General features: G+C 40.6%; 2 protein-coding genes across 5 annotated transcripts; one reads left to right on the plus strand and one right to left on the minus strand.

Annotated features, from left to right (window-relative positions):
• Nucleotides 1–5,096: 5,096 nt before the first annotated feature.
• Nucleotides 5,097–6,336, minus strand: LOC113145991 (urotensin-2-like). The gene is made up of 4 exons (XM_026333172.1): nucleotides 6,231–6,336; nucleotides 5,686–5,811; nucleotides 5,305–5,348; nucleotides 5,097–5,210 (listed from the first exon to the last, which is right to left on the minus strand). Exons 1-4 carry the CDS (start codon nucleotides 6,334–6,336, stop codon nucleotides 5,097–5,099), a joined length of 390 nt encoding a protein of 129 aa, XP_026188957.1.
• Nucleotides 6,337–9,440: 3,104 nt separating this feature from the next.
• Nucleotides 9,441–24,187, plus strand: ccdc187 (coiled-coil domain containing 187). 4 transcript variants are annotated; one of them, XM_026332721.1, is made up of 13 exons: nucleotides 9,441–9,852; nucleotides 10,087–10,159; nucleotides 15,155–15,217; nucleotides 15,670–15,808; nucleotides 16,074–16,164; nucleotides 19,330–19,408; nucleotides 20,344–21,723; nucleotides 22,179–22,291; nucleotides 22,398–22,469; nucleotides 22,554–22,688; nucleotides 22,855–22,949; nucleotides 23,044–23,132; nucleotides 23,217–24,187. In XM_026332721.1, exons 2-13 carry the CDS (start codon nucleotides 10,111–10,113, stop codon nucleotides 23,363–23,365), a joined length of 2,454 nt encoding a protein of 817 aa, XP_026188506.1. In that variant the 5' UTR covers nucleotides 9,441–9,852; nucleotides 10,087–10,110; the 3' UTR covers nucleotides 23,366–24,187. The 4 variants fall into 4 exon arrangements, with proteins under 4 accessions (XP_026188506.1, XP_026188504.1, XP_026188503.1 ...); XM_026332719.1 differs by lacking the exons at nucleotides 9,441–9,852; nucleotides 10,087–10,159 and adding exons at nucleotides 10,878–12,852; nucleotides 13,380–13,501; XM_026332718.1 differs by lacking the exons at nucleotides 9,441–9,852; nucleotides 10,087–10,159 and adding an exon at nucleotides 10,878–13,501.
• The last annotated feature ends 449 nt before the right edge of the window (nucleotides 24,188–24,636 follow it).

Below are 24,636 nucleotides of genomic sequence, written 5' to 3' on the forward strand. Positions count from 1 at the left end.
TGGAAATGATGAGGTTTTGGACTGTGAAGGAAATGAACGATGGACATGTTCTGAGGAGGTCTGTCACACATGAGACCAGACAGAGACCAGAAGAAATGGAAATTAAGGCTGCTGCAGAAGATCTCAGAGGATAGGGAGACCATGCAGAAACACTCTGGGCTCTAATTACGGTTCACTTTTTTTTTAATAACCAATTCATTCATTTGGAGAAGGAGTTTTTTAACCAAATGTATTGGTAAATCACACACCCACCTCTATCCACTGCTGTAAAAGATATCACATTCAAGTTAACGAAACTAACTCCTCCTGTCCTACTGTGCCCTACTGCACCCGTCTGCCCACAAGGGTGAGCTACAAATGAATGTAGTCGGGGGTTTAACCTTGCAGATAGAGATGGAGGATAAAATATTTCCATTTTGCCATTTCTTTAAAAAAAAAACATGTTTCTTATCTATTGTCACTTTATTACTTGAATTCGTTCCATACTATCCAACACATTTGTTTCATTATGTCTAATGTATTGCTGATCTGTATCTTCAGATTCTATGTTGAATCCTACCAAGAAAAAAAATGCATGATTTCTTGGCAAGAAAGGTCTTCGCTTGTGTGCTAATGGTCTTGTCTTTCAGCCTATCCTCTGATTTTCTTTATTGTTTCCACTTATCCAACTTCTCCATACATTTCACCACCTCAGTAATGAAGCTGCCCCTCATTTGTCCTGTTTTTATTTTATTTCAGTTTGCTTCATAAAACCGACTGCTCCTCTGAAACCTGACAACAGAAAAGAACTTGCCTATTTTGTGTTGTAATGGTTATGGTCATGCAGGTTATTATTGTTCTTTTTAAATGAACTTCAGAGGCTGTGAAGGCTTTTGAGGGGAAGATCACATACATTGCCTTGACGTCTTAGAGATTCTATGAGGGGTCCCTAAGCTTGTCCCAAAATAGGGGTTTGACAAATCCATATTTTTGACAATTGAGCGATTTCTGTATATAAAGAAGGCTGAAAGTACGTAGGAAAAAACATTTACCTAAAGGGGATTGTATTTTAGAAATATATTATTTTATTCATTAAAAATGGGTCAAAAACAGGTACGAGACAAAAACAGAATATTTGTATAGTTTTGTTTGAATGCCTAAGAAGTATGGTTGTATTGTTTGTATATAGTGTAAATACCTGGGATAAAAATGAGTTATGTGCATGAAAAGTATGAACAAAGTCAAAAGGGAAAAAAACAACAAAAGCAGTAGTGGCTATGCTCTGTAAAATTAAGACTATTTCACTATTAAGAGTATTTTATTTTATTTTGATTGTTCTTGAGAAGAACGTTTTGCTAAAGCATGAAATTATTGCAATTTGAAAAGGTTAAAAAAATACTGTATTTAGAGTTAGGAGAAGTCTGCAAAATTATCTTAAAACAAGTACAGTTATGTTTACATGTTTTCTTTCTTTTATTTTGGGCTACCAAGAATCTTTTGCCAATGGTGCCAAGATATGTGAATGCTATCTAGCTTAAGAAGAAAATTAAGTTAATTTTTGCAGAACAGATAATCATACAGTGAAATACACACTAGCACTGAAGACCATATGATCACAACTGGCTGAGGATAACTAGAACAGTAAGGTACACAGTTTGCAGAGGGAGTCATATTTCAGCAGAAAGCATTTAAACCTTTCATGCCTCTACCATTCCCACAGATAACTCAAGCATTCGTCAGTGAATACACCATAGAAAAGTTTGATTTTTATTTTTGTTGTCATTGCAAACAGAATGTGATGTGTTATTGAGGTATCTAGTCTGGTTTTAAAGATTGTAAATGGCAGCCTTGTCCATGGTGGCCCTATAAAAAAATACAAGTTTACTACTCTGTCACTGAAAATGATTAAATTCTCTTTAAAGCTTAAGTAGGCACTGATTTATCAATTCTGGCCTGATCCCAGTAGTAAACTGGTGACTGAATTTTCCTAACCCAACTCCTTGATCAAGGCTGCCAGGGTCTAAATAGGCCTTGTGCTTAAAAAAAAAGATGTCTGTTTGAAAGAAATGTGTAGCATACGGTAAGCATATGAAAATACAAAGGTGCTGAAACAATTTTGTCCAGTGAACAGTCACGCACCTCAAAGCAGGGTCAATGAGCCAAAATGACTGCTGTGCACTGGTGCCGTTTAGAGTTCTGAGGTATAAGATATGTTTTGTACATTGGATAATATACACATACATAGTAGTTTTGATTGGACTGTAAGAACAATCTGGCAGAGAATATACATGAGCTGCTGGTTAGAGGTGCCTGTCAGCTGCTGCCTAAAGTGTATAATGAGGTGATTATTCAGCCAAGTGCCACTGAAAAACCTGAGTTTTGATTATTGAAGTGTTGTGTTTCTTAAATAATTATTAGGCTAAATAGGTATTTCTCTGATTTATTTCCTTGACTTTTTTTTGTTTGTTTTTTCCACTCACCTAATATGTAAACTTTATTGCCCGAGTGTTTATGTAGAAAGTGCCTATTCATATTCTGATCACACCAGTCCAGTGTCAGAATGCGTACAATATATCTGAGGTTAAGAAAAGAACATGAAAGAACATGATCGCCCACATCCGGTGCTGTATCCTCTACATGGACACATACGATCACTACCACCTTACACTCACTTTACCACAAGCCCCTGCTTACACCAGTATAAGTATAAAACTCCAGCCTTTCAACATGCTATTTTTTTTTTCTGCTTTTGCTTCTGTTTCCTACTTGGACAGCTTGTTAAAAATACATTTAGAAATGCCACTACTGGGGTTTGTTGCCTTGCATTCATCCTCTAGTCTGTGGTTAGAATGCATAGCTAATGCAATGTTGTGGCAGGAGAAGGATTTATTATGCTTGCATGGGTAAAATAGTTAACTGGGTGACAGAACTGCACCTAAAGCATGCTTATTTTCCTAGAATCGGTAGTCAGATAGACTTGTTAAAAGACTTACTGTTCTGTAAAATGATGAAGGCTGGTTTGACGTGTCACAGAACTCAGAAAGACAGTGGGCACGTGACTGGAGGGCAGACCTACAAATTGAGCCAACGATCAACCCTCAGTAGCTACTGATGTTTTCATGGCAAAGCATGAGGACAGAATTATTTTTAGAACAAGCTCTAACTGTTTAGACTTTTTCTTTAGTTTTTAATTCATTTAGATTTGATCAGTGTGCTCCAAATTTAAATAGGCCAAATAGACAAGGTTGGAGATGTGACAGTATATATAGCAAGTATTAACTAAGTGACACATGGAACACACAAACACATGCACAAGACACCGCACAGCACACATGCAGACATGTGAAGGTGTCAGTTTCACTTGTACACTGAGTGGTGAGGGCAGTTTTGCTCTTCTCCAGGCTGAGGGACTGGTTCACCTCCCTTCTGTTTTTTACTCAGGGTGCCAAAATGGGGAGGAGGAAACAGAGCAGGACACGTGATTCACAGCAGAAGCTGAAAATGAAACACCTTTCAGCCATGCTTTCTGGATAAAGACTCTGAGACAGACAGGTCCACTGCTGAACTGAACTTAAAATGAATGAATATAAGACATAATCCATTTACTTTTAGCAACGTTGAACATTACAGACACTAGTGGAGCTGTGGAAAGTCGTGTTATTTATAGTTCATTAAGGTAAATGATTTTGACGTTCTTTCACAGAAGTCTGTCAGATCATAATACAATTCTGGCCAGTTCTTCAGGCCTAAGTGACAAAATGTAGAGGGTGTTTAAGATTAAGTGTAATTATGTGAAAAGTTCACCTGCAAATCTTGTTTTTACTGCCATTTATGAATGGGATGACTGGTTAGCTGATAGGCTTTCTTCATAGTAGATTATCAGTTCCAAGTTGTTCTGTGAATTGACCTGGGAATCTGCCTTTCCTCCTCTTCTTTTTCCCAAGCACCCAAACCAGAGAAAGGTAGGCACATCAGGACAACAGAACAGATACAGTTTTAAGACATATTCCACTTGTGGACACAGAGCAATAAAGAACTATTTTGTGGAGACCTATAGACCTAGCGAAGTTTAAAATGATTGGACACATGTAGTCGACTTACTCTTATGCAAATGCCAGTATTGCAAGACAAGCATTCAGTAGTTTATGGACAGCAATTATATGGCACCCTTTACCGAACTGCACGTTTTCATCAATTCCAAACCAAGAAGAAAAAAAAAGGCCCTGCTTTGATAGAAAGTTATGGGTCCTCGACACTTTGCATGTGAACTAGTGTTAGATCTATTTTCCTCTCCTCTATAGCTGTCTTTCTCTCTGTCTTTCCCTGTTATGTGACCCAATCTTTCTCCGCTCCCACCCCTTACCCTTAAAAGTTTCATCTCCTCTTGGTTCTCCTAATGTGTTTTGCTTTCCTCCTTTTACTTCCCTTCTCTTGTTTGTAAGCTTTATTTTTGTAATTGTGCATGTACAAGCGTCACTGACTCGATGGATATGTTAAAAAAAAGAGATTTCAGCTGCTGAAGCCATGCAAAACATTTTGAATTGCCCTTAAAATATGGAAGATGTTTTCTGAATGCTTTATATTCTTTCTGCTGTAAAATAATAAAAAAAGGAAAAAATGAAGAAAACTCGAGAAACAAGTTTGCACCGTTTTTCTGTTTCCTCATATACCTAAAGAAGGGCCAGTGTTTCTCACAATTGCTTTTTTATCCCCCAAAAAAAAAGACAGAGACAGTATTAATAATGAAGTATTATAATATATATATATATATATTTCTGTCAGCATACAGTGGCATAAAACGACAAAAAACACATTTGGTCATAGGCTACATCAGTGAACTAGAGAAAACATAATTTACTGCAGAGAAATACAAAGTAGGTTCTCACAGCATAATCAGTAACCTAAATAAATCACCTTGAAGTCCCCAAACATGTCTCAATCACACCTCTGGCAGTGTTCTTTTTATGGACGAATACTGACAGCACTCACATATGTGTGAGTACATGCACCTGGGCATACATATGCATGCAATATATATCTTCTTTTGTTTGCATGTACTTACAATATGTGAGTGCAACAAAGGGATTTTTCTCTTCGCTTCAGTGCCAGTTGTCAGTTTAGACACAATACTTCCAGAAACACTCAGTATTCCCTGCTCTCTTCCTGAACTGCTTCCGGATGCCGAAGGCATGGCTGAATGGATTTAGGAGACTTTGTTTCTCCAGTAGGACCTGAAAGCATACGTGAAGAAGTATCGGTAAATGTTACATATGCAATATGTAATTTTCTTTGCTGTTTTAGGAATAGCATTTGCAGATAACCTACCTCTCTTTTCATCCCTCTAGGAAGCAAGCCTGTTGTTCTGACACCTGACAAAATAAAACAGACTATCAGCCATGTTGCAATGTACGTCCAGCTTTTGGGCAATTGTAGAGTAAGTAGGTTAAAGTAGTTATAAAATAAGAATGGAGAAAATAAATTGGTGTCACTCACACCTCTGTCAACAACTACAAACTACCCACTCATGACCAGTACATCCAACGATGCTGCTTAAAAGCAAACCCTATAAAAGCTGTATGTTTAAATTGTGTGTAAATTTGTATCACATATTTTCTGCTAAAGATCAGATCAATGCAGGTGGTTTTTAAGAATGTCTGGGTATAAGTACTTCAGTATATCATGAGTGTGTGTGTGTAGGTTTCTTACCATCTCCATTGATCTCCCCTGAGATCCGAGTGGAATATCTGAGACCAGTACCATCCTGGGGAGGGAAGGTTTGCTCGGAGACAGACAGATCATCCAGAGGACTGATGCCTCGGTCCTCGGCCGACACTGAGGACAAGCAAACAACCAGACACAATTGGTAAAACACAATCAACGGTACATGATTACTTTTTTTTTTTCCAAAAACATGCTTAAGTTACTTATGTTGAATAGCTAACACACAGATTAAGATTTTTGTCACGACATATTCTATCCCATTCAGAAATAGTTTTGTATTTTGGATTATTCAAACAGCTGACTGCATGATTTGATGGCAATGAAATGAAGCACTTAGGGTTCATCTGTCTGAACTTTGGCAGAGCAGTCAGTGTTAAGCACTAAGACTCTAAAGTAATTACTTCAAGGCCTTAGGACATGGCTGGCCTGTCATTAATCTTGGCAAATGAAGTTTTCTTACTAAAAATGCTAATCAAGGTACTGAACTACTTTGAATAACAACCATAATGGAAATGTTATTTCCCACTTACCAGGTCCCGGATAGGGCATCTCTGCAGATTCTGTGATGGGGTGGGCCAGCAGTGGGCCCGATGCCACGAGCATGACTGCCCAGGACAGGAGATGGCCACACTTCATCACTGTTGGATGCTGATGTTGGACGTGCGCCTGATTCCAATGGAGATCCTCAGGTGGAAACGAGACTTGTGGATGCGCTATTGGTCCAAACTGGATTATATACTCCCAGCTGTGCTCCCCCACCCTCACATGCCATATAGCAGACACACACATATATAATAGTCTCAACAATATCCATAGTCAAATTCATCTAACTGTGGTAACTCAACAGGCAGTCACAGGTGAATTATAGTATCAATAAAAAGAGAAATCCCGTGGTCCATGCTTCAAGGGCAAGGTCACGTTTTACATACTCTTCAACTTTGATTGACTATTTTTACTGACTTTGTAAATGGGATCAAAGCAGGTGTTTCCAATGTCTGTCTCAACAACATCCCATAGGGGAGCAGGTGGAAATACTGGACAGCCAAATGACTAATGCTTTTATGCACGCAGTTCATTAAACTCTTGGGTCATTTGAATCCTCTTGACTCAAAGCCCACAAAAAACTCTGTATTCGGAGCTGCATACAAAGCAGCAAATTACTAATAAAACTGCGTAATCTCATGCAGAGAGGATCAGTGGAAATGCTAAAATGTTCAAGACCTTGTAGTCTAAAAGCCATCTGACATTTTAAGTATATTTAAGACAGCAGAGAATTTTCAATGGGTCACTGAATCAGGCTGATTTATGCGCAGTATTTAAAGGCCCTGTTCTGGTCAGATGTTATATTAGTGCTGTCACTTCTTCTTAGTCATGCAGTAAACTCAACTTTATGACTACGTCCAGCATCAGTGGACAGAGTTAGAATGGCTTGCCTGTTGGTTGGATGATGGGGGGACAGGTGGAGACAGCTATTTAAAAGGTCACATTTTCCACCTCTGTATTTATTTTGTTTATTGATCAGAAGTGTGTACGTCAAAGTTTAGCCTCTTGCATGATAAAAGGACAGAGCAATAGTGACATTTAATTTCATGGTCAGAAGGCTAGACACTCCATTAGCTGTCGCTGCTTATTGTGAAAAGCTATTAAGATTAATACTCTTTTCTATTTCTATAAGCAAAAGCCCTGCTGCCAATTCCAGGTTATCCCAGCTTCTAAATTATTAGTTGTCTCCCATGCACTTAACTTGAGGCTTAGCCTGCTATATATAAGGTCCTTTCTAAAACTCAAAGCTCAGGTATTTTTAACAAACATGGACACATGCTACAATTTCTTAAGATTCATACAGCATAATGATAATGTGCATAATGTGGATTAGCCGCAACAGTTAAAAAAACAACCATATTGTTTTTACATGTAGGGTGATGATAGTATGACCATTCAATAGCTACAAATTTTGCTCACTAAATGCAGCTGTAAAAAATCATGTATTTTGTATAAATCATGTATAAATACATTGTAATCATGTATAAACATGATAGATGGTCCCTTGTAGAGTACCCGGCTGTGATAACATGTAAGCAGCCCTTTATTGTTGTATGTATCTGGACCGACTAGAACAGCCAAAGTGGTGGGTGGTTTAAAACACAGTCATGCAATGTATCCTGTAAGTGCAAAAAAAAAAAATCAATATCAGCAACTGCAGATGTAAGACACAATCTACAGAAGTAAAATGCATTACAATAGGTGCAAATATACAAAGTCAACAAACATAAAGCACCTAAAGGACAGCTTTACAACACACAACCCCATATGTGGCTGCTGTGTGAAGAGATTCCTACCTATGCAAATCAAATAAAAACACATATACCTCATTCTCTGTAAAGATTTGTGTTAAGGTTCAGCAGGACTTTGTGAATTTCACACTAAAAAGACTATAACTTTGGAAGGCACCCATTCCAGTTGGCTGACTACAACTGCTGAAGCCTCTGAGTAGCTAACAATGAACTTTTCACACAGAACAAAAGCTTTGGAGTTTGTCCCCATTGCTTGTATTAGAATCACATTAGAATGGATACTCAAGCAGTAAGAAAAGGGGGGAAGCATCCACAAACTGATCCAGGCATGTGGGCATAGCTCTAGGGTAGACGTTATGAGAAAAACCCTTTATACCTGTTTAATCTGTAAAATCATATTCATCTCACATACTTGCACAATATCAATGTGATGCTCCCATGAAGGAATTTCACATTTGCTCTCCACTGTAAAATCCCCAGGTACACCACCTTTGGTTTCCTGTTAACACTGTGTGAAAATACGTAATTTACTGACAGGTCCTGCATCCTGAACCCCCCCACCCCCCTACACACACACACACACACACACACACACAACTGTACAACTGTAACCATCTAACAAATACTATCACTTTCATCTGTGACAGGCAGGGGTTTTTTTGAGAATATTTATTTTGAGGTGCAGCCAGCAGAGGGCAACATTAGGTTTAGAAACTAGTGCACGATTCCTTTTTTTTTTTTTTTTTAATATTTTCAGGAAATTAGCTTGATGTGTACATTTTAAATGTGGCTCAGGGGGAACAATCTTGTGAAACAGACTTCTTTGTTCCTCTCTCATCTTCCCAGTCTTCAAAGAGTCACAGATTGGCAGAGTACAAATGGCATCTGTCACAAAATCTGCAGCCTTCAAACCAGAAGGTGGCCTATAAATTTCCATCATTTCTAGAACGTGTTTTTAAAGCAGCATATTATCCCGCTCAGAAATGAGACTTTTTATAGCCTATTACTTAGTCAAACATCTGCTCCATCTGCTGCAAGAAATGTTGGTAATAGCTGCTATTTTTCACAAAGCAGTTGATTTTTTAAATCCCATTATCAAATTGGGCTTCAAGACTTTTAAAATGTGTCAAAAATACTCACTTTATTGGTTTTGTTCACACTAATTGTTTATTGACTCTTTGCCATCTTCATTTAGTTATTGCAGTTAAAACAGAGCATATCACTGTTAGATCTGTGCTTTCATTTACAGTGGAACATTGGACTGATTAGGTGCTACCTTCACTGGCTGTTGGAGAGATCGACACTCGCTGAGCACCCACTACAGTGCCAGTTAGAGTGGTGATGAGCGTCACCCACTGGAGATGAAAGTCTAACTTCACTTTTCTCTGCCTCTTCGCATGTGTAAAAAAAAAGAAGAGGATTGTGATGCTTATCAGTTGCTGGAGTCTGAAGTTGGACGCGCACTGAAGGCAGCAGCTATTACCCGCCCCCCACCGCGGCCGAACGGGAGCCGGGAGGAAACAGCTCCAGGTTTAAGTTTGTCCGCCCTGGCTTCCCATCACCACCAGCTTTGTTTCACTGAAGAACAGAGACCGTCGGTTCCGCTTAAAAACCCACAGCAAAAGTACAGGCGAGAGAAACGCGCAGACACGGTCGTGACATTTTGGATAATTGGTAGAGACGCGGCACAAAGAGGAGGGAGGGAGGGAGAGAGTGGGGTAAAGAGGGACTACGGGCTCCAAAGTTGACACTTGGCTGTTATGTTTGCTACTTGTTGAATAGGCTGTGAACACAACAACACTACAACAACAACAACAACACAGCGCTGGAGCGTGTGTGGGCAGCGCGCTGCGGACAGGTAGGCTGCGTTAAAAATAAGGACGCCCTGGTACTCGGACTGACTGAAGGGTTGCCTGCTCTTTGCTTGTGTTTTGCTCGACACACAGAAGTGTCCCAGGCAATAGTTCACTTCTATGGGGCAGGGATAAACCAATTGTCTCTTTATGAAGTGTAGCTGGAAGGGTTTGTTCCTTATTGCCTCCACTTCATTTTTATGGCATAATAACTGCCAGGATTGTCTTTCCGGTGTCAGGGACTGTGTCAGCATGAGGCAGTGATGGCAGAGCTGCAGATTGACCAGTCCAACCTTCCACGTGTCCAAGAAGGTAAGCACAGTCCACCCTGACCCAGCTCACCTGTAGAGAAACTTTAACCATGCATCTCACAGAGGACACTGGGAAAAAGTAGTTTTTGTTTAGCCCCTCCACATGGAGGTCAGAGGTCAGGGTCTGGGGCCAGCAGGGAGTGAGTGTTTTATCGATGCACACTTCAGCACACTGGGAACTAAAGGCAAACTTGGCTACCTGTTTACTGCAGACTTTAGAGAGAACTCGACTTAGGAAAACCTCCCATCATTTGTTTTTACTGCCCTAGGCACCAACAGGCCCCCTTTTTTTCGTTGTTCCGCTCAGATAAGATGGACTTTATTACACAATGTGTTATGACTATATGCAACAGACACAGGTTCAGTGCGTGTATCTCATCGGAGACGGGGCTGGTGAGCTGGCTGCAGATAAGAGCAAGGCATGAGATAGCTGTGATATGTGTTTTCAAGTTGTGTTGTTTTTGTTACTCTGAAATATTGACTTGCTTTACAAAGGCCTGCAGCGTCAAAGCTTATAGAGAAAACACGATTTCATTTCAGTTCTATCTTTGTCTTACAAAGCCAGACAGAGCAATTATGATGGTTGAACTGTACACAGCCATGGTGAATTGACTCTCAAGGATATGCACATTCAAACACTAAGAAAGCGCAAACTGGAGTTAAGCTAGCTATAAAATCTCGATGGTGGAAAAAAAAAAAAAAAACAGGTCTTTATTTTGAATCAATGTTATAGCAACAGCTCTTAATTCAATTTATCTACTTCTTCATATTTATGAAGACAGTCAGATGAAGAATGTCTAAGCTGTGGCCTGTAGATAGACTGTTGACTCAGTCTTTGGCATGTCCACACTAATGAATGGGATAGAAATAGGTCTGCATGTCTTTTATCAAGGGAGATAATTCAGCACTTCACTCTTGTTTCCACACTCACAAAGGGCACACTGTGCAGCTTTGCACTTTCATGCTTTATTGAGCAGGGCCCAGTGCACAAATGAAGGCAGTAATAGCAGCTATAAACCACTCATTGAGACAAGCAGCATGTAAATCAGATATCTGGTCAGTGTAATTTTTTCCGCTCATCATCTACTTTCACCAGACAGATTTGTCAAACATAAACTTGCAGTTGTCCCCCTCTGTGGCACTGGGTTTGTTTATGTAATGTCCCATTGTGGCTGCTGTTTATGACCATTTCCCTCAGAGCGGTAGTTCCCCGTGTCTCTCACTTCTCCTCTTTTACTCCCCCCCCCCCAATCTGAAAGCCTCAGCCAAGTCAACTTTCTTTGTTTTCACTGCACTCCCCCCTTATCAGTTCCTGTGTTGTCCCTCATCTGGCTGCTCCGAATATAGCCCAGTGTGCCAAGGGAATGCAGCTCCCACAGGAATTCCCTCCCCTCCTTTTCCACTTGTTCCTAATTTCACTCTCACCAAGTGACCCTCACCTTTGTTTGTTCTCCATGACAGCCCAACCCAGGTCATGAGCTGATGGGTCAGTCCAACCTAATGTATAATGTATAATAAAACACAGAGAGCTATAGGATAGACAGACAATTCTTGGTGAAATTTTGCTCAAAAAGCTGCAAGCTGGAGAATAGAACAGTCCAGGGAGGAGGCTAGAGAGAGTGAGCGTGTGTGGGCGGTCGGTGGGGGATTTTGGCTGAAAATAGCACCCATGTCATTTTCTCCTTTTGCCAGTTTCTTTGTTTGGCAGGCACTTGCCACTGCTGCTATCCAAGTGGCTGCAGAGAAGAAAGAGAAATGTCTCTGTTGGTGTTTGAGGCGCTGCTCCCTGGTACTGGATGCCAGAGATAATCAGCACAATTTTGTTTTGGATAACTGGCTGTCAGTTCTCCACCGTTAGTGTGAATTTTTCAGCTGACCTACTAAAAGGTGAAGTGCACATGTTGACATGTATTTTTTGACCAGGAGAAATGAGGAATGTCAGTAAGGGAGAAGAGGCACTGAAAATAGAAATAAAAACTCACTTGTCAGGGCTTTGAGGGTTGCAGGTTGTGATTTCCTGCTCTGTAATATGCCCATTTCCCGCAGTCTCACTGCAGAAACCGTCTCCACACACTGCTGGAAAACATACTGTGCCATACAGTGGGTGGCAGCTAATATTATGAAATCTACTCTGCTTGTTGCTTTGCACTTGTTCTTAACCCCAGTGAATCTTAGATTGTTCTTAACAGCCCAGTTCTTTTGTTTGCTGGATCTTTCATTTTCTCTGTCCTCAGGAAACAGACACGGGGTCCTTTCAGTTCCCTTATTAAGAAGCTTACAGCAGGAATCCCTCTGAACTCAAAATGAACATATGTTTTTCCTGCTGACCCTGAATGCCTCACACCTTGCTCCTTAAAACCTGTTGAGCAGTTGTAATAATCCAGTGTCACTGTCCCTCCCCTAAGAGGTAATGTTACATAGTTTAATGGAGTTTGGAAAAACAAGTTAACCCACAACGTAGGCACACCCACTGACACATACACACACACGCTCACTGACAAGCCTAGCCTTTTTTCTCCATCTTTGTCTTCTTCTTGTTTTTGAATTAGGAGTAAAATCATGTTTTGAGCTGTCAATTTGTCCAGCTGGGCTAAAACCAGGCGTTCGTTATAATCCCTCCTCACTGACAGACTGGATCATAAGGCCAGGTTGGAGATCTGTTTAGTGGATAGTCCCTTAAGCTCCACAACAGGTGTAAGTGGTAATGCATGTCTGTCTTGGTATGCTGTTAGCACTCAGCGTAGGTGTGTGGTGTAAACAGATCGTTCGTATGGGTCGTTGCTATCTGGGTGATTTTCATGAGCTTTGACTGTTGAGCGCCAAAAGACTGAAACATACCCAGAGACTTATTCTCAGCAGGAGAAGATTTTTTTTTTTTTTTTCTTTTTTGAGAACTTAGAGAATAGATATGCTATTTAAAAACAAGGACAAAGGGGAGACATCCTCTGTTTGACTGGTTATATCCACTCAGGTCCCATTCTGTAAATGTTGAAATTAACATTGTTAGAAAAGCCCTGGTAGTTCAGGTACGGTGCAGCAATTATTTATAAGAAGAGGGCTTGGTACATTTAAAGTATGAAATGTGGAAATAGTGTCAAGATGGGGATCAAGGAATGCCACATCAGTATGTATTGAATGTGACTCTGTAGAGAACAAAGAGAGAAGCATTCTTAAACTGTGAGACGGGTGGATTGCTTGATATTTTGTGTGTTTCCACTTAGATGCACATATGGTTTACAACTGTAGCGTAGACTGTAAGCTCAATATATCCTTCTTACAATGAATCCTGAGGCCACACATGTGCTCTCGTCACCCATGACACCGTCCAGTGCACCTCCAGCCAGTAAGTAAACCTCCAGGCTCTTTGCTTGTCGTCTGTTTTTCTGTTTTGTTTTTTAGAGATCATACTGGATCACACTGTATTTGCACTGCAAAAATGCTAATAGTTGGGCACCTGTTCAATCTGTTGTAATTCAGCACAAGTGCATGGATGCAAATGTAGCTGTGGTGTCCCCAGGCACTGTGCCCATCTTGGCCTGATCAGTGGTCAGGAGCAGTGACGGGACAGGTGTTTTTAATTGGCCCTGCCCCCGGCTCAGGTCTGTGGCTGCTCCCTCTGCATTGAACTAAATCTCTTCTTAAATGGGGCACTTCTGTCCTTCTCCTGGCAAAGATGAAAATCAGTGAGAAAGCAGAGCAGTTTTGTTTGGAGACAGTGAGCTGTGTGTCTACAGAGGTGGAGGATTTGGAGAAACCAGCTAGGCCACAGTGCTGCTTTCTGTGTTTATTTTCTCTTCAGTAACCTTTCAGTTTGTTTGACACACTTTAAACATGGGCTGCAGCTCACTGAGACTCTAGTGGCTCATTAAGAACTACTGTAAAATCCTGGCATGTTTATAGGTGAGAATAACAATTCACAAACACAGACGCTACTAAAACCAGTGTACAAATCAAAGAGTAGTGTAGCACTGTGCATATTTACCAGTTCTCTCTCTTGTTAACTACATCTTTGTTTGACTTCACACCTTTGGGGACAATTTGTGTCTAATTGTGTAATTGTTTTATAAGTTCTTGTTTTTCCATTCAAGCCATTGTCTTTGTCAACATTCTGATAAGAAAGGACAATGATATGAAACCAAGAGGGTTTACTACCATATCTAGCAGCAGGTGGCCAGACTATGGGATTATGGGATAGGGAAGACCCAGTTCACCGCAGAGTGGCTTAATGTTGAGAACCAGACAGAAGTGGTGCACGTAGTCTTTGGATTAATGACAGCCTTACAGATTTCACTCTACTTACATTTAGACCATCTACACTGGCTTCCCAGGGTAAATGGTTGCAGGAGTAGTTGCTAAACTTTGCATCTTGATTTGATAGTCATAGTGAGCACATCAAAACAAAGAGATGACTACTTCTAAGAGCCTTTCAACAACACTTTTAAAGAGATGTCTTTTGTACTAATGAATACAAAAATACATGCACACTGACGTTCTCACACAGAGTAAGTTTTGTTCAGGTTTTGTTTAAAATGAGACATACACTCCTCTAGAGACATTAAACTCATCTGTCTTGGTAGGACATTAATAATTTTGATCACTTTCATGTGTCTCTGGAACACTGGTGTATTGTTATGATGGGGATTTTATAAATTCATGACATGGGGGATAATTACTTTTCTCAAAAGTTTTAATGGCCTATCTGTCTCATATAAACAGCCATCATAACACACAGCAATATTATTTCCCTTTAGACTGTGTGTGAGTGCTGAAGCAAAAGCCCCACAATATCCAGCCCATCCACAGGTTATGCTCCTGTTCTGGATGGAACCAGAGAGGACCATTCAAGATAGTCATTTTTCTTTAGTCCTTGTTGTTATAATAATCAAGTTAAGAGAAGTACTCACTTTATTAAACGCATACATTCCCCTTCAGTTTTGAACACTTTGTATGTTTTTTTTGTTTGATACTGAGGTGTTGCTGTCCTCTGTTGTTTCAGTGTGCCAGTGTTTTGCTGTGCTGGAGGATGGAGTGTTGGCACACAACCTGCAGGAGCAGGAGAGTAAGTAAAGAGCCAAGCTACCATATGCAACTGTGCAGCTGTACACTACAGACGTCACGTGTGTTATGCAGACTGGGCTTCATTCTGAGTCTGAGTCATTGCTTTCAGCTCTCGTAGCTATACAAAATACAGCATGATAATAAAACATAAATATAATGCTATATTATTCTCATGGATTTCCCGGAAAGCTAAGCAGGCCAAATTGAACATATTTTGGTTAGCTTTTGCCCTTAACCTTCATTACTGTGGTATGTCTTTGCAAGTATGTGCAACAAACTAAGTGACACACACTTTGGTGTCTGTTTTTAGGCTCCCTCTGGCATACCACAAGCTATCTTTCAAATAAACAACACTGCAGTCATAAATACTCAAAAATGAAACAATTTAAACTGGAAGTAATATAGTGATGAATAATTACCATCATATAGATCTCACACACTCTGTTCTTATAGTCGAACAGTACTATACCACCAACGTTCAGAAGAACCAGCTAGTGCAGAATGACATCCGCATAGCCAAGAAGCTGCAGGATGAGGAGGAGGCTCAACGGGCACAGCAAAGTGCCCTTCTCAAACAAGCTTCCAGACAACTGTAAGTGACCACTGCTACCCAAATCACTGTAAAAAGCTCACACAAGCTGCACTTATCAGACATTCCTGCATGTCCTCCTTGACTTGAACACACACCAAGTGAAGATGCATATTTATTAGATTTCAGTTCTAAGAGAGTGAATAGTCAGTGTGTTCACTGTAGGTCCTGTACATGCAGATTCACTATGTAAATGTTTATATTTATTGTTGTTTATTATAGTGAGTAAATGTTAAAGAAGGCCTTTTTCTCCCCTGCTGTGCTGTAGAGAGGAGCAGGACTTTGAATATGCCCGTATCATTCAGGAGGAGATCCAGCGTTGTGCTGAGGAGGCTCGGAGGAGGGAGCAGGACGATGAAGTGAGCACAAATCTGTAGAGTACTTATCACACAACTTTACATTCTTCCAACGAATGTGCGAATGAGCTAATTTTTTTCGGAAGATTGCACTCAATTGTTAATCAATTATGGTCACATGGTCCTCTTAAAGTATGCTTTCACACCTATAATTTACTAGGATTTACAGCTTTGCAACAGTGAATATGTGACATCACCTGTTTTCACATATTTTTCAGTTATCCACCTGTCGCCACATCAAACTTGAGTACTGACAAAAGACTTAACAAATTATGATAAAGTTTAAGTGATTCATGTCCATGTTATTTAAAAAAAAAAGTTAAATATTCATTTTTTTATCACTTTGTTTCACACAATACACATTTTACTTATGCATTTCAGTGCCTGATGAAAGATAGAGAAGAAACTAATTTAAAGTCTCTTTTTGGTTCTATATTACAAATGAACATAGGCAACATTATGGAAAATATACACCTGCCTCTGGGAGGACTGAGATATGGGAACAAGCATGAATATGAGTATTCCTATACTGGTGACTTGTTGTGTCATTTCTATGTTGAAACTTTACAGCTTTACGCTCGGCTTAAACTGAATTCTGTCCCAAGTAATGAGAATGCTCAGACTTGACACCAGAGTTTGTAAAGAGTAATCTTAAGAGGGATTTGCTCCTGGAAGGGGAACAAATCTTTTCCTGTGGGTGTCAAGTTGCTGGCAGTAACCAGAGCAGAGTGGAACATTTTACGAACAAGCAGTGATAAAACAGAAAACTGGACAAAACGGAAGTAAATCCTGAAGTGATACTCCAAATATATCTTTCCTCCCTGTAGGCCTGACAGTTAAAACTCCCCAATAAAACTGGCAGTTCAATTTTTCACAGACAGAGTGGCTGTGGTCAGCTTGAATTTGTATGAGTTAAAATGGTGAAAGGTTCATCAATATATCAGTTAAAAACTTCTCAAACCATTGTCTGGCTTGAGGCACAAATTCTTTAATGCCTATTGGAAGAGACTGTCTGACCCAGTGAATGCTGAAGCTTGTAAGAAGTTTTTCACATGGTGCACAAAGTAGAAAACAGCTGCTTGTAAATGTAGAAGAATGAGTCTTTGTGTCTGAAACTCCAGTCCAGTGTGCAGCCAGAACTGGGTGTAAACTAGATGGCAACAAACTACCACCAGCATTACTTAAAGTTAGAGAAAGCACATTTAGCACAGGGACTCATAGACTTATTTGGCACTCAGGCATTCTTGTGTATATGATTTAATTATCTGCCACTTAAACCACCAACAAGTCAGGGAGTATCATGTGGTTCACTTTACACTCTCAGTTGTAAGTGCTGCTCTGGGCTTCTGATATAGCCTGTGTGCACTAGGGCTGTATGAGCAAAGTCAGCTGTTAAACAGACACACAACAACATTACCACTGTGCTTAAGTGCATCCACAGAAATGCAAATTTGGCTGGGTTAGTTGTAGAAAGGAGTTCAGCTTTTTGCCATCCAATTGTGAAGACAAATTAACTATTTATTTGAAGATAGAGCTGCTCACTGCAACTGCTCCTCCTAATGTGCGCTATAGCGCCAGAGCTCTGCAAAGTGTTGTAAATGGAAAAAAAAAAAAAAAACAATTCATCTTTCAACCGAAACACAACAGATGGTTCCCATCAATCACCTCTCCCTTCTACTTCCAATGTCCAAGTCCAACCCCTTAAAACTTTATGATGTCTCCGCAGTCTTACAGTACATGTGCATCTCTGAACATGGGCTGCTTTGCAGAAAAATTGATCTGACTGACCACCAATAGAAATGAAGAGTTTAGCTGTGTAATGAAAAAAGCTCTATGGAGTCAACTCTGCCATGAAACTCCCCAGCTGGTCCAGTGCGTCACAAGGCATAATATTTTCCTTTACCCTGCAGTTTCCTTTTTAGAGGAGCCTGCCTTGGACAGGCTTATAAAAGCCCCTTGTTTGGAGGGTGTCAGTACAAAGAGGCTTTATCGTTATTAAGGGGTTGGGTTTGACCTCTGTTGGTGTGAGTTACATGTTAAAGCTTCTTTACCTACTCTGGGTTAAAAGGCACCCCAGGTTATTCGGTACACAAATGTATCTATGCCTTTGTGGACATAATCATTTCTTTTTATGGGTATTGATGTTAGAACTAAATGACGAACTGTTAACACTCCAGATAGCCTGCTACTTAATGACTGGCTGATCAGAGGTGTTGATTAAACATTTGCCTCCCCTCAGATTGTCTCTTTAATTAAGGAACAGAAGGCGTCAGGATGTGCACTTTTAAATGCCGCTTTGCCCTGTGGCACTCCATGCCTCACCTGCCATGGCAAGCTGCTAATTGTCTGCTGATGCTAGCAAAGCAGCTGACAGACATGCCCTGACTCTAAAGCAAAAGAAGCCGTGTTAGCTCTTACTTATGATTAATGCTGTTGCAGCCCTCAGAGAGCTCTTTTATAGAATTCATTGGTCGAACACTGTGATTTGTAGGGAACATTATTAGTTCTGGCCTTTACAAGAAATACAGCACACAGGCATGGTCGGCGGGGGGACTTTACTTCAGACTGCAGGCAAGTATAGCAGCTGTAGTAACGGCACATCATTCTGCTGCTTCTGTTAAGGTATATATGGGCCAGAGTTCAGACTGAAGAAGATAAAAAGTAAGATTTTTTTTTTATGTAGTCTCTCCTGGTTTCCAAGAGTCCACACCTCTGCTCTTTTTGTTAAATAGCAAATTTCAAGATCATCTTACAGTAGCATAGTCACCCACAGTCGCCTCCTCTCTTGACATGGCAATGTAGATGTTTCTATAGATGGATTACATTCTGTTCTTGATTTACAGTCATGAATAGTCTAAGAGTTTGGTTCCAGTTGTCTTTATGTTGCTACTTGAACACTACTAGTGTAGTATATAGCTCAAATGTCATGCTTTCTCTCCACATTGTCTTATGGTGCCATCTGCTGGTTGGAAATAACACAGTATATGTGATGTTTTCTTGCAGTTATCAGCTCATTACAGTCAGAAAAAAGCAGAAATTCTCCTGAAAGTCTTAATTTGAAGACACAGATCCATTTCTTGTTAGTGTTCAGTAGTTTACCCTAAATTTCTATTGTGTTACTGACAATGGTTTATAATGTTAACAGTCAGAATGGCCATGTCTTCACAGGAAATAGCTAAACAAATGCAAGAGGAGGAGGAGCAGAGGATCAGGAGGATGAACATAGGGCAGGAGGACCATATACAAGGTACAGTTTATGTTTCGACCTGCTGTTAAATGTTTTATTGCTTACGTGCTTACGCTCAGCCCATTAGGTGAGGTTTATTAGGTTGAAGTTACTGTAGACTAACAACAGTCCTTTAATAAATCCTCCTTTCATGAAGATGGTAATGACCAGTTTTTGTTGAAACTGTTTAGAGCAGTGTTCAAGGATATGATCATTTTGGAAACTGGACAATACGACTCAACAGTATTACATTGTACTTGTATGACTGGGCTCAGTAACAGAAACACCACTTTGTGTGATGTAGACAAAAGCTGAATGTTCATGAAGGGAGACCTTATTGCACGATTGTTGTATTAGACTGTATTTGCTTTAGCGACTGTAGGTGCACCCAATAAACACCTACACAGCAGAGCGTATGTGGCTACATTGGTCAAAAATCTCAATATGTAGTACGGGAAAATTATTTAAAAGAGAAAAGATGATGTTGAATTTGAATGTTTGTTAAAAACAAATCTATTGTGGAGTTTCCTGGCCTGCCTTAGCTTCAATCTAGCCACACTTAGTACATACATCTACTGCCACTACTATTTACTGTTGTATCTTAAGTTATTTCTCACAGCAAGAACAAAACATGCCCTACAAAGGCATCGCAGTCTATAATAATCTACATAATGAGTTGTTTTCTGAATCATTTGCATGCGTATCACATGTGGCCTTTTACACTGTCCCTTATGTATACCTGTACAGAAATATACCTGTATGCCTGTGTATACATTGGTGCACATGGAATCCATCAGTTGTCTTTGTTATAAATTGTGTAACAAATACTCTTACAGTGCCATACAACCGTTAATGCCCATCATTAACTGCACTGCACTTGTCTTAACAGTACCTCCCTGCTAACAGCTTTACCCACCCTCCCTGCTTTTGTGTTTGCATGTTTGCCATTACCAAAGGCAGCGCCAGCGATTCTGCACTGCCATCCCCACACCAGCTCACACTCAGCAGCCTTGACCACCCAAAGGAGCAGTACTCATCTACCACCAGCAGGTGGAAATATTCCACCTCTCACAACCATTCAGGCATAACTGGGTCTAGGGCTGTCTCCCCCAGGAGGCTAGCAGCTCAGAAAAACACAACTTCATGGTCAAATCAAGGACACACAGATTCCATTAGGCACATCAGAAGTGAATTGGGAGAGCCTTTGAGTGAGGGCTCTGAGGACTCGGACACAGTTTTCTCTGAACAACTCTCTGTCTGGTCTCAGAGACTGAATGAAAGAGCCAACATGGCACCTCCACAACGGCGGGCCTCTTTACATCACCCGCAAGAGAGAAACTACAGAAGTCTTTGCTCACACAGCAGTTTCACAGATGAGCTCAGAGGTTGGGAGGAGGAGGAGGAGGAGGAGGAGGAAGGAGAGTGGGATGAGGACTGTTATGATAATTATGTCCGACAGAAGAGGAGGCCTAGGAACCAGGATCAGGAAAGGAATTGCATAGAGGAGTATGAGAGATGGCACAGGAGAAGAGATCAGGATATAGACTCTAGGTTGGTTGAGGTTAAAGAAAGGCGATTTAGTCGCAGTGAATCTGTCAGGCTACCTGACAGGAGCAGACACAGCAGCAGAGACTTAGCAAGGACGTGGAGCTATAAGGACAACCCTGACAAACATGTCCACTTTAAGGACGATACTAGGAGTTCTAGCAAACAGCAGGATGAAAGCAGCCAAGTCTGGGCTATGCTAGGCCAGGTGCTTAGAGAGAGGGGTGTGCCTGTGAGGTTTGGCAGCAACAGGGTGCCACTGCAAATATGTCCTCAAAGAAGAGACAGCCAGGTGCTTCACGGGAGTGAGGTCTCCTGCAGCGACTCCCAACCACATCAGAGATTTTTCCAGAGAGCTGCCACCACCAGGCATAGTTTCCATGGAGATAACAGGGAAAGGAGGCGATCATCACACCAAGAGAACAGTATGAGAGATCACAGAGACAACAGAGACAGGAACTATGATAATGTGGAGCATGAGGGAGGGCTTTATGAGAGTAGTAGAGACTCAAACCTTGCTAACAGAGAAAGGAAAGGCAGTAGAAGGAGGAAAGAGCACAGATACACTAATGATTGTGAGAGTGAGAGAAATGCAGATAATTACAGGGCCAAGAGACAAACCAATGGACACAGGCATTGGCATAAGACCATAGAAGAAAGGTTAAGCTCAGAGGAGGAGCAGGAGGTGGAAAGGAGAGTACAGCAGCCCCGCCGAAGAGCCCCACAGCGTAGCCAAAGCCTCAGCAGCAGCGGGGGTTCAGTCAAAGATAGATCAAGGCGCATGGCAGCAGGTAACATCCAGAACTGCAGCTAGCTCCAGTCTGCAGAAAGAAACCTTCCAAAGCTGTGCTCCCTATCTGTTTACGCCTGCTCCTCTCATTTTCCCCAATTGTCATCTAATCAGGGCCAATGTCGGCTTTAGTGGTGATATGGTATCTCCTGCTGAAGTGGGACAATTTCCTGTTTCATATCTATAATTTGAGTAGTCCTAAAATAATCTTTAGCGTGTGCTTTCGTTTCTCATCTTCATCAGCATTCTTTGTCTTCATGTAGAGAATAAAATCTATGAATCTCCCTTTCAACACCTGACATGTTTTTACATGCTGCATCCTCTGCATCCTCTGATTCAGATATCATGAACCTTTCTGCCTTTCTGCCTCTGTTTTCATTAAACTTGGATGATTGATTATGTTTTGTTTTGCTTTAGCACGTTTGGTTTTCTGACATTGTGAAAACTCACCCTTAGGAATGCCACTGCAGCCAGAGCCAGGTGAGACAAGCCTGGATCTAGGAGAGCTGCAACAAGTCTTACAAGATCAAGAACTGGCCCGCAAACTGCAGGAGGAGGAGGACAAGCTGGTGAGCATTCTAAGGAATCCAAGAGGTTATCATGATACACTGAAACCTAGGAGTCATGAAGGAAGGGCAGATCAGTCTTCTGACATTTACTGCCTTGTTATCACAGAATTCCCAGCCGTCTCCATGCAGTTCTTACTCAGAGGGAGACTTCAGGGTAGCACAAGTAGCTCAGGATGAGGTACAGCAATCAATTGACACTAGCCGTGTATTTCATGTTTACTGTCTACATGTGGAGTGACACCTTGCTGTTCTTTTACACTAGGAGATTGCACGTTTTATGCAGAAGCAGGAAATTAAGTCGAAGCGTAGATCTCGTGAGCTAGAGGGGCCAGCATCGTGGCGCGAACACAGAGCAATGATGAGCCACCACGACAGACAAGCTGCACGAGAGAGACAGGTAACTCTTGTGCATATTGAAAAACTGTCGGTTTTCAAAGGTAGATTTGACACACTGCAGCTCTTACATTTGGCTTTGCTATAATTTTTGTTAGTATTGGTATTTTCATCAGTTCCATTTTTAAAACAAACTGGTGAAAGGAGTTAGACTCATCTGTCTGCCTCAGGTCCCGAGAGAAAGACTTGATTCAGAGGGTGGTCCTTCCCCCACTGAGGACTGCTCCCCAGAGAACCAGCCATCCAGCCCCACCACCCCTACACTGTAAATGTTTCTGCATCAATATATATCAAAACGGATACTTACTACTTACAGCTATTCCACTGTATATGATAACCTGAAAGTGGTGTGTTTACAGACAAGGCCAGCAGATCAGGAACATTGCGGAGGAGCTGGACCCAACCTTCCAGGCCAGAAGGCAAGGCACAGAGGATCTCAGCATGGGAGGTGCTATAAACAGGACAAATGGAAATTAAAATGAAATTAGTAAAACAATGGCTGTATCACTGACATCCTTTTCCTTCATTACAGTCCCAACTTGTCAGTCACTTACCCTCCCGCAATCTGGCTTACATGACTTCCTAGAGGAGCCTACTTTCATCCCACCTACAAAGCGGCAAACAGACAAATCAGGACGCACTAAACCCAAAGAGAAGAAGGAAAATTGCAAGCAGCAGTAATATCCAGCAAATCTCCTTTTGGTGTGGAAATATGATTTATGACACTAAATATCAGTTTAACTACATTGTTTTCATCACAGAATTAATTTCTACCAGCTACCCATACTAGCACTTTAGTCCAGTGGAGAAAATTGAAGGAAAGAGACATATTTGTTGAATTATTGAATGATGGCAACACCTGGGACCCATGCCTTTAATACCTTCAAGTATTGTTTGAAGTCTTTTAGTGTTGTGTTTAATTTAAATAGTATACATTTTTTAAATTGTATTTGTATTCATTTAGTTAAGCAGTAGATTATCAGCTTCCAAAATATCGTATCTGTAGTAGATACTTCTGGAAAGACCTTGAGGGATTTCTGCATGCAAGTTTTTTAGTTTGTTTTTTTTTTTTTTTAATTGTGCCCAGAATATTTATTTCTCCCATCAAATTCACAAAACAATAACCAAAGTTTAATGGTTTGATGGCTTCATATCAGTTCAACATATTAGGGGCTTTTTGCATTTGTTGGACATTCTGTGCACTACTTAGGATGTCTGACCCACATCCTTGACAAAAGAACAATCGAGTTTCTGAAGAAAACAAAAGAAATGACTTTGATAACCCTTGAACCTAAATGACACAGTTTTCGTGCAAGCTATTTTGAGACATCTACATTTGAGCTGTCTGCCAGCAGCTGGACAGTACTCCTTACGTTTACTCTTATATGACAATCATATGGTGAAAAAAGAAAAAACAACATATGATACACATTCATAACTGGCATCACTGAATGTTAAAGTGCTTTAATATCCAGATGTAAATACAGTATATCAAACTCATTAGAGCATGGATGTTCTTGTTTGTTCTTGACAGAATATCTAGCAGAGCAATCTAAACCCAGTGCTAGCTTTTCAGAAGTGTGCTTTTAAGTGGACCTTTAAGCTCACATTGTTTGGTATCTCTCAAGCTTATGTTTTTGGGTATTGTCATAGATTTTTTTTTTTTTTGACCAGTCATTTAAGATGCAAGTTAACACTACTCATAAAACAGAAAGCTCACACTAACAGGGATTTGAGTTGACTCCTACACACACAAAATATTCTTTGTCTTAATTTTATTTTATGAATTCATTTTATTCATATACTTGTTTACATTATGAACTCCACTGTTTAGGTGGATGAATAGAAATGCAACTGCTCATAAAAATCCAACAAAATTGTGTTTAAAAAAAAGTATGTACAAAGTAAAATAAGGCACATAGTGCAAAGTAATCCAAGATGTGTGGGTAACT

The sequence above is a fragment of the Mastacembelus armatus genome, chromosome 7, assembly GCF_900324485.2.
Source record: "Mastacembelus armatus chromosome 7, fMasArm1.2, whole genome shotgun sequence".
Classification (NCBI taxonomy): domain Eukaryota; kingdom Metazoa; phylum Chordata; class Actinopteri; order Synbranchiformes; family Mastacembelidae; genus Mastacembelus; species Mastacembelus armatus.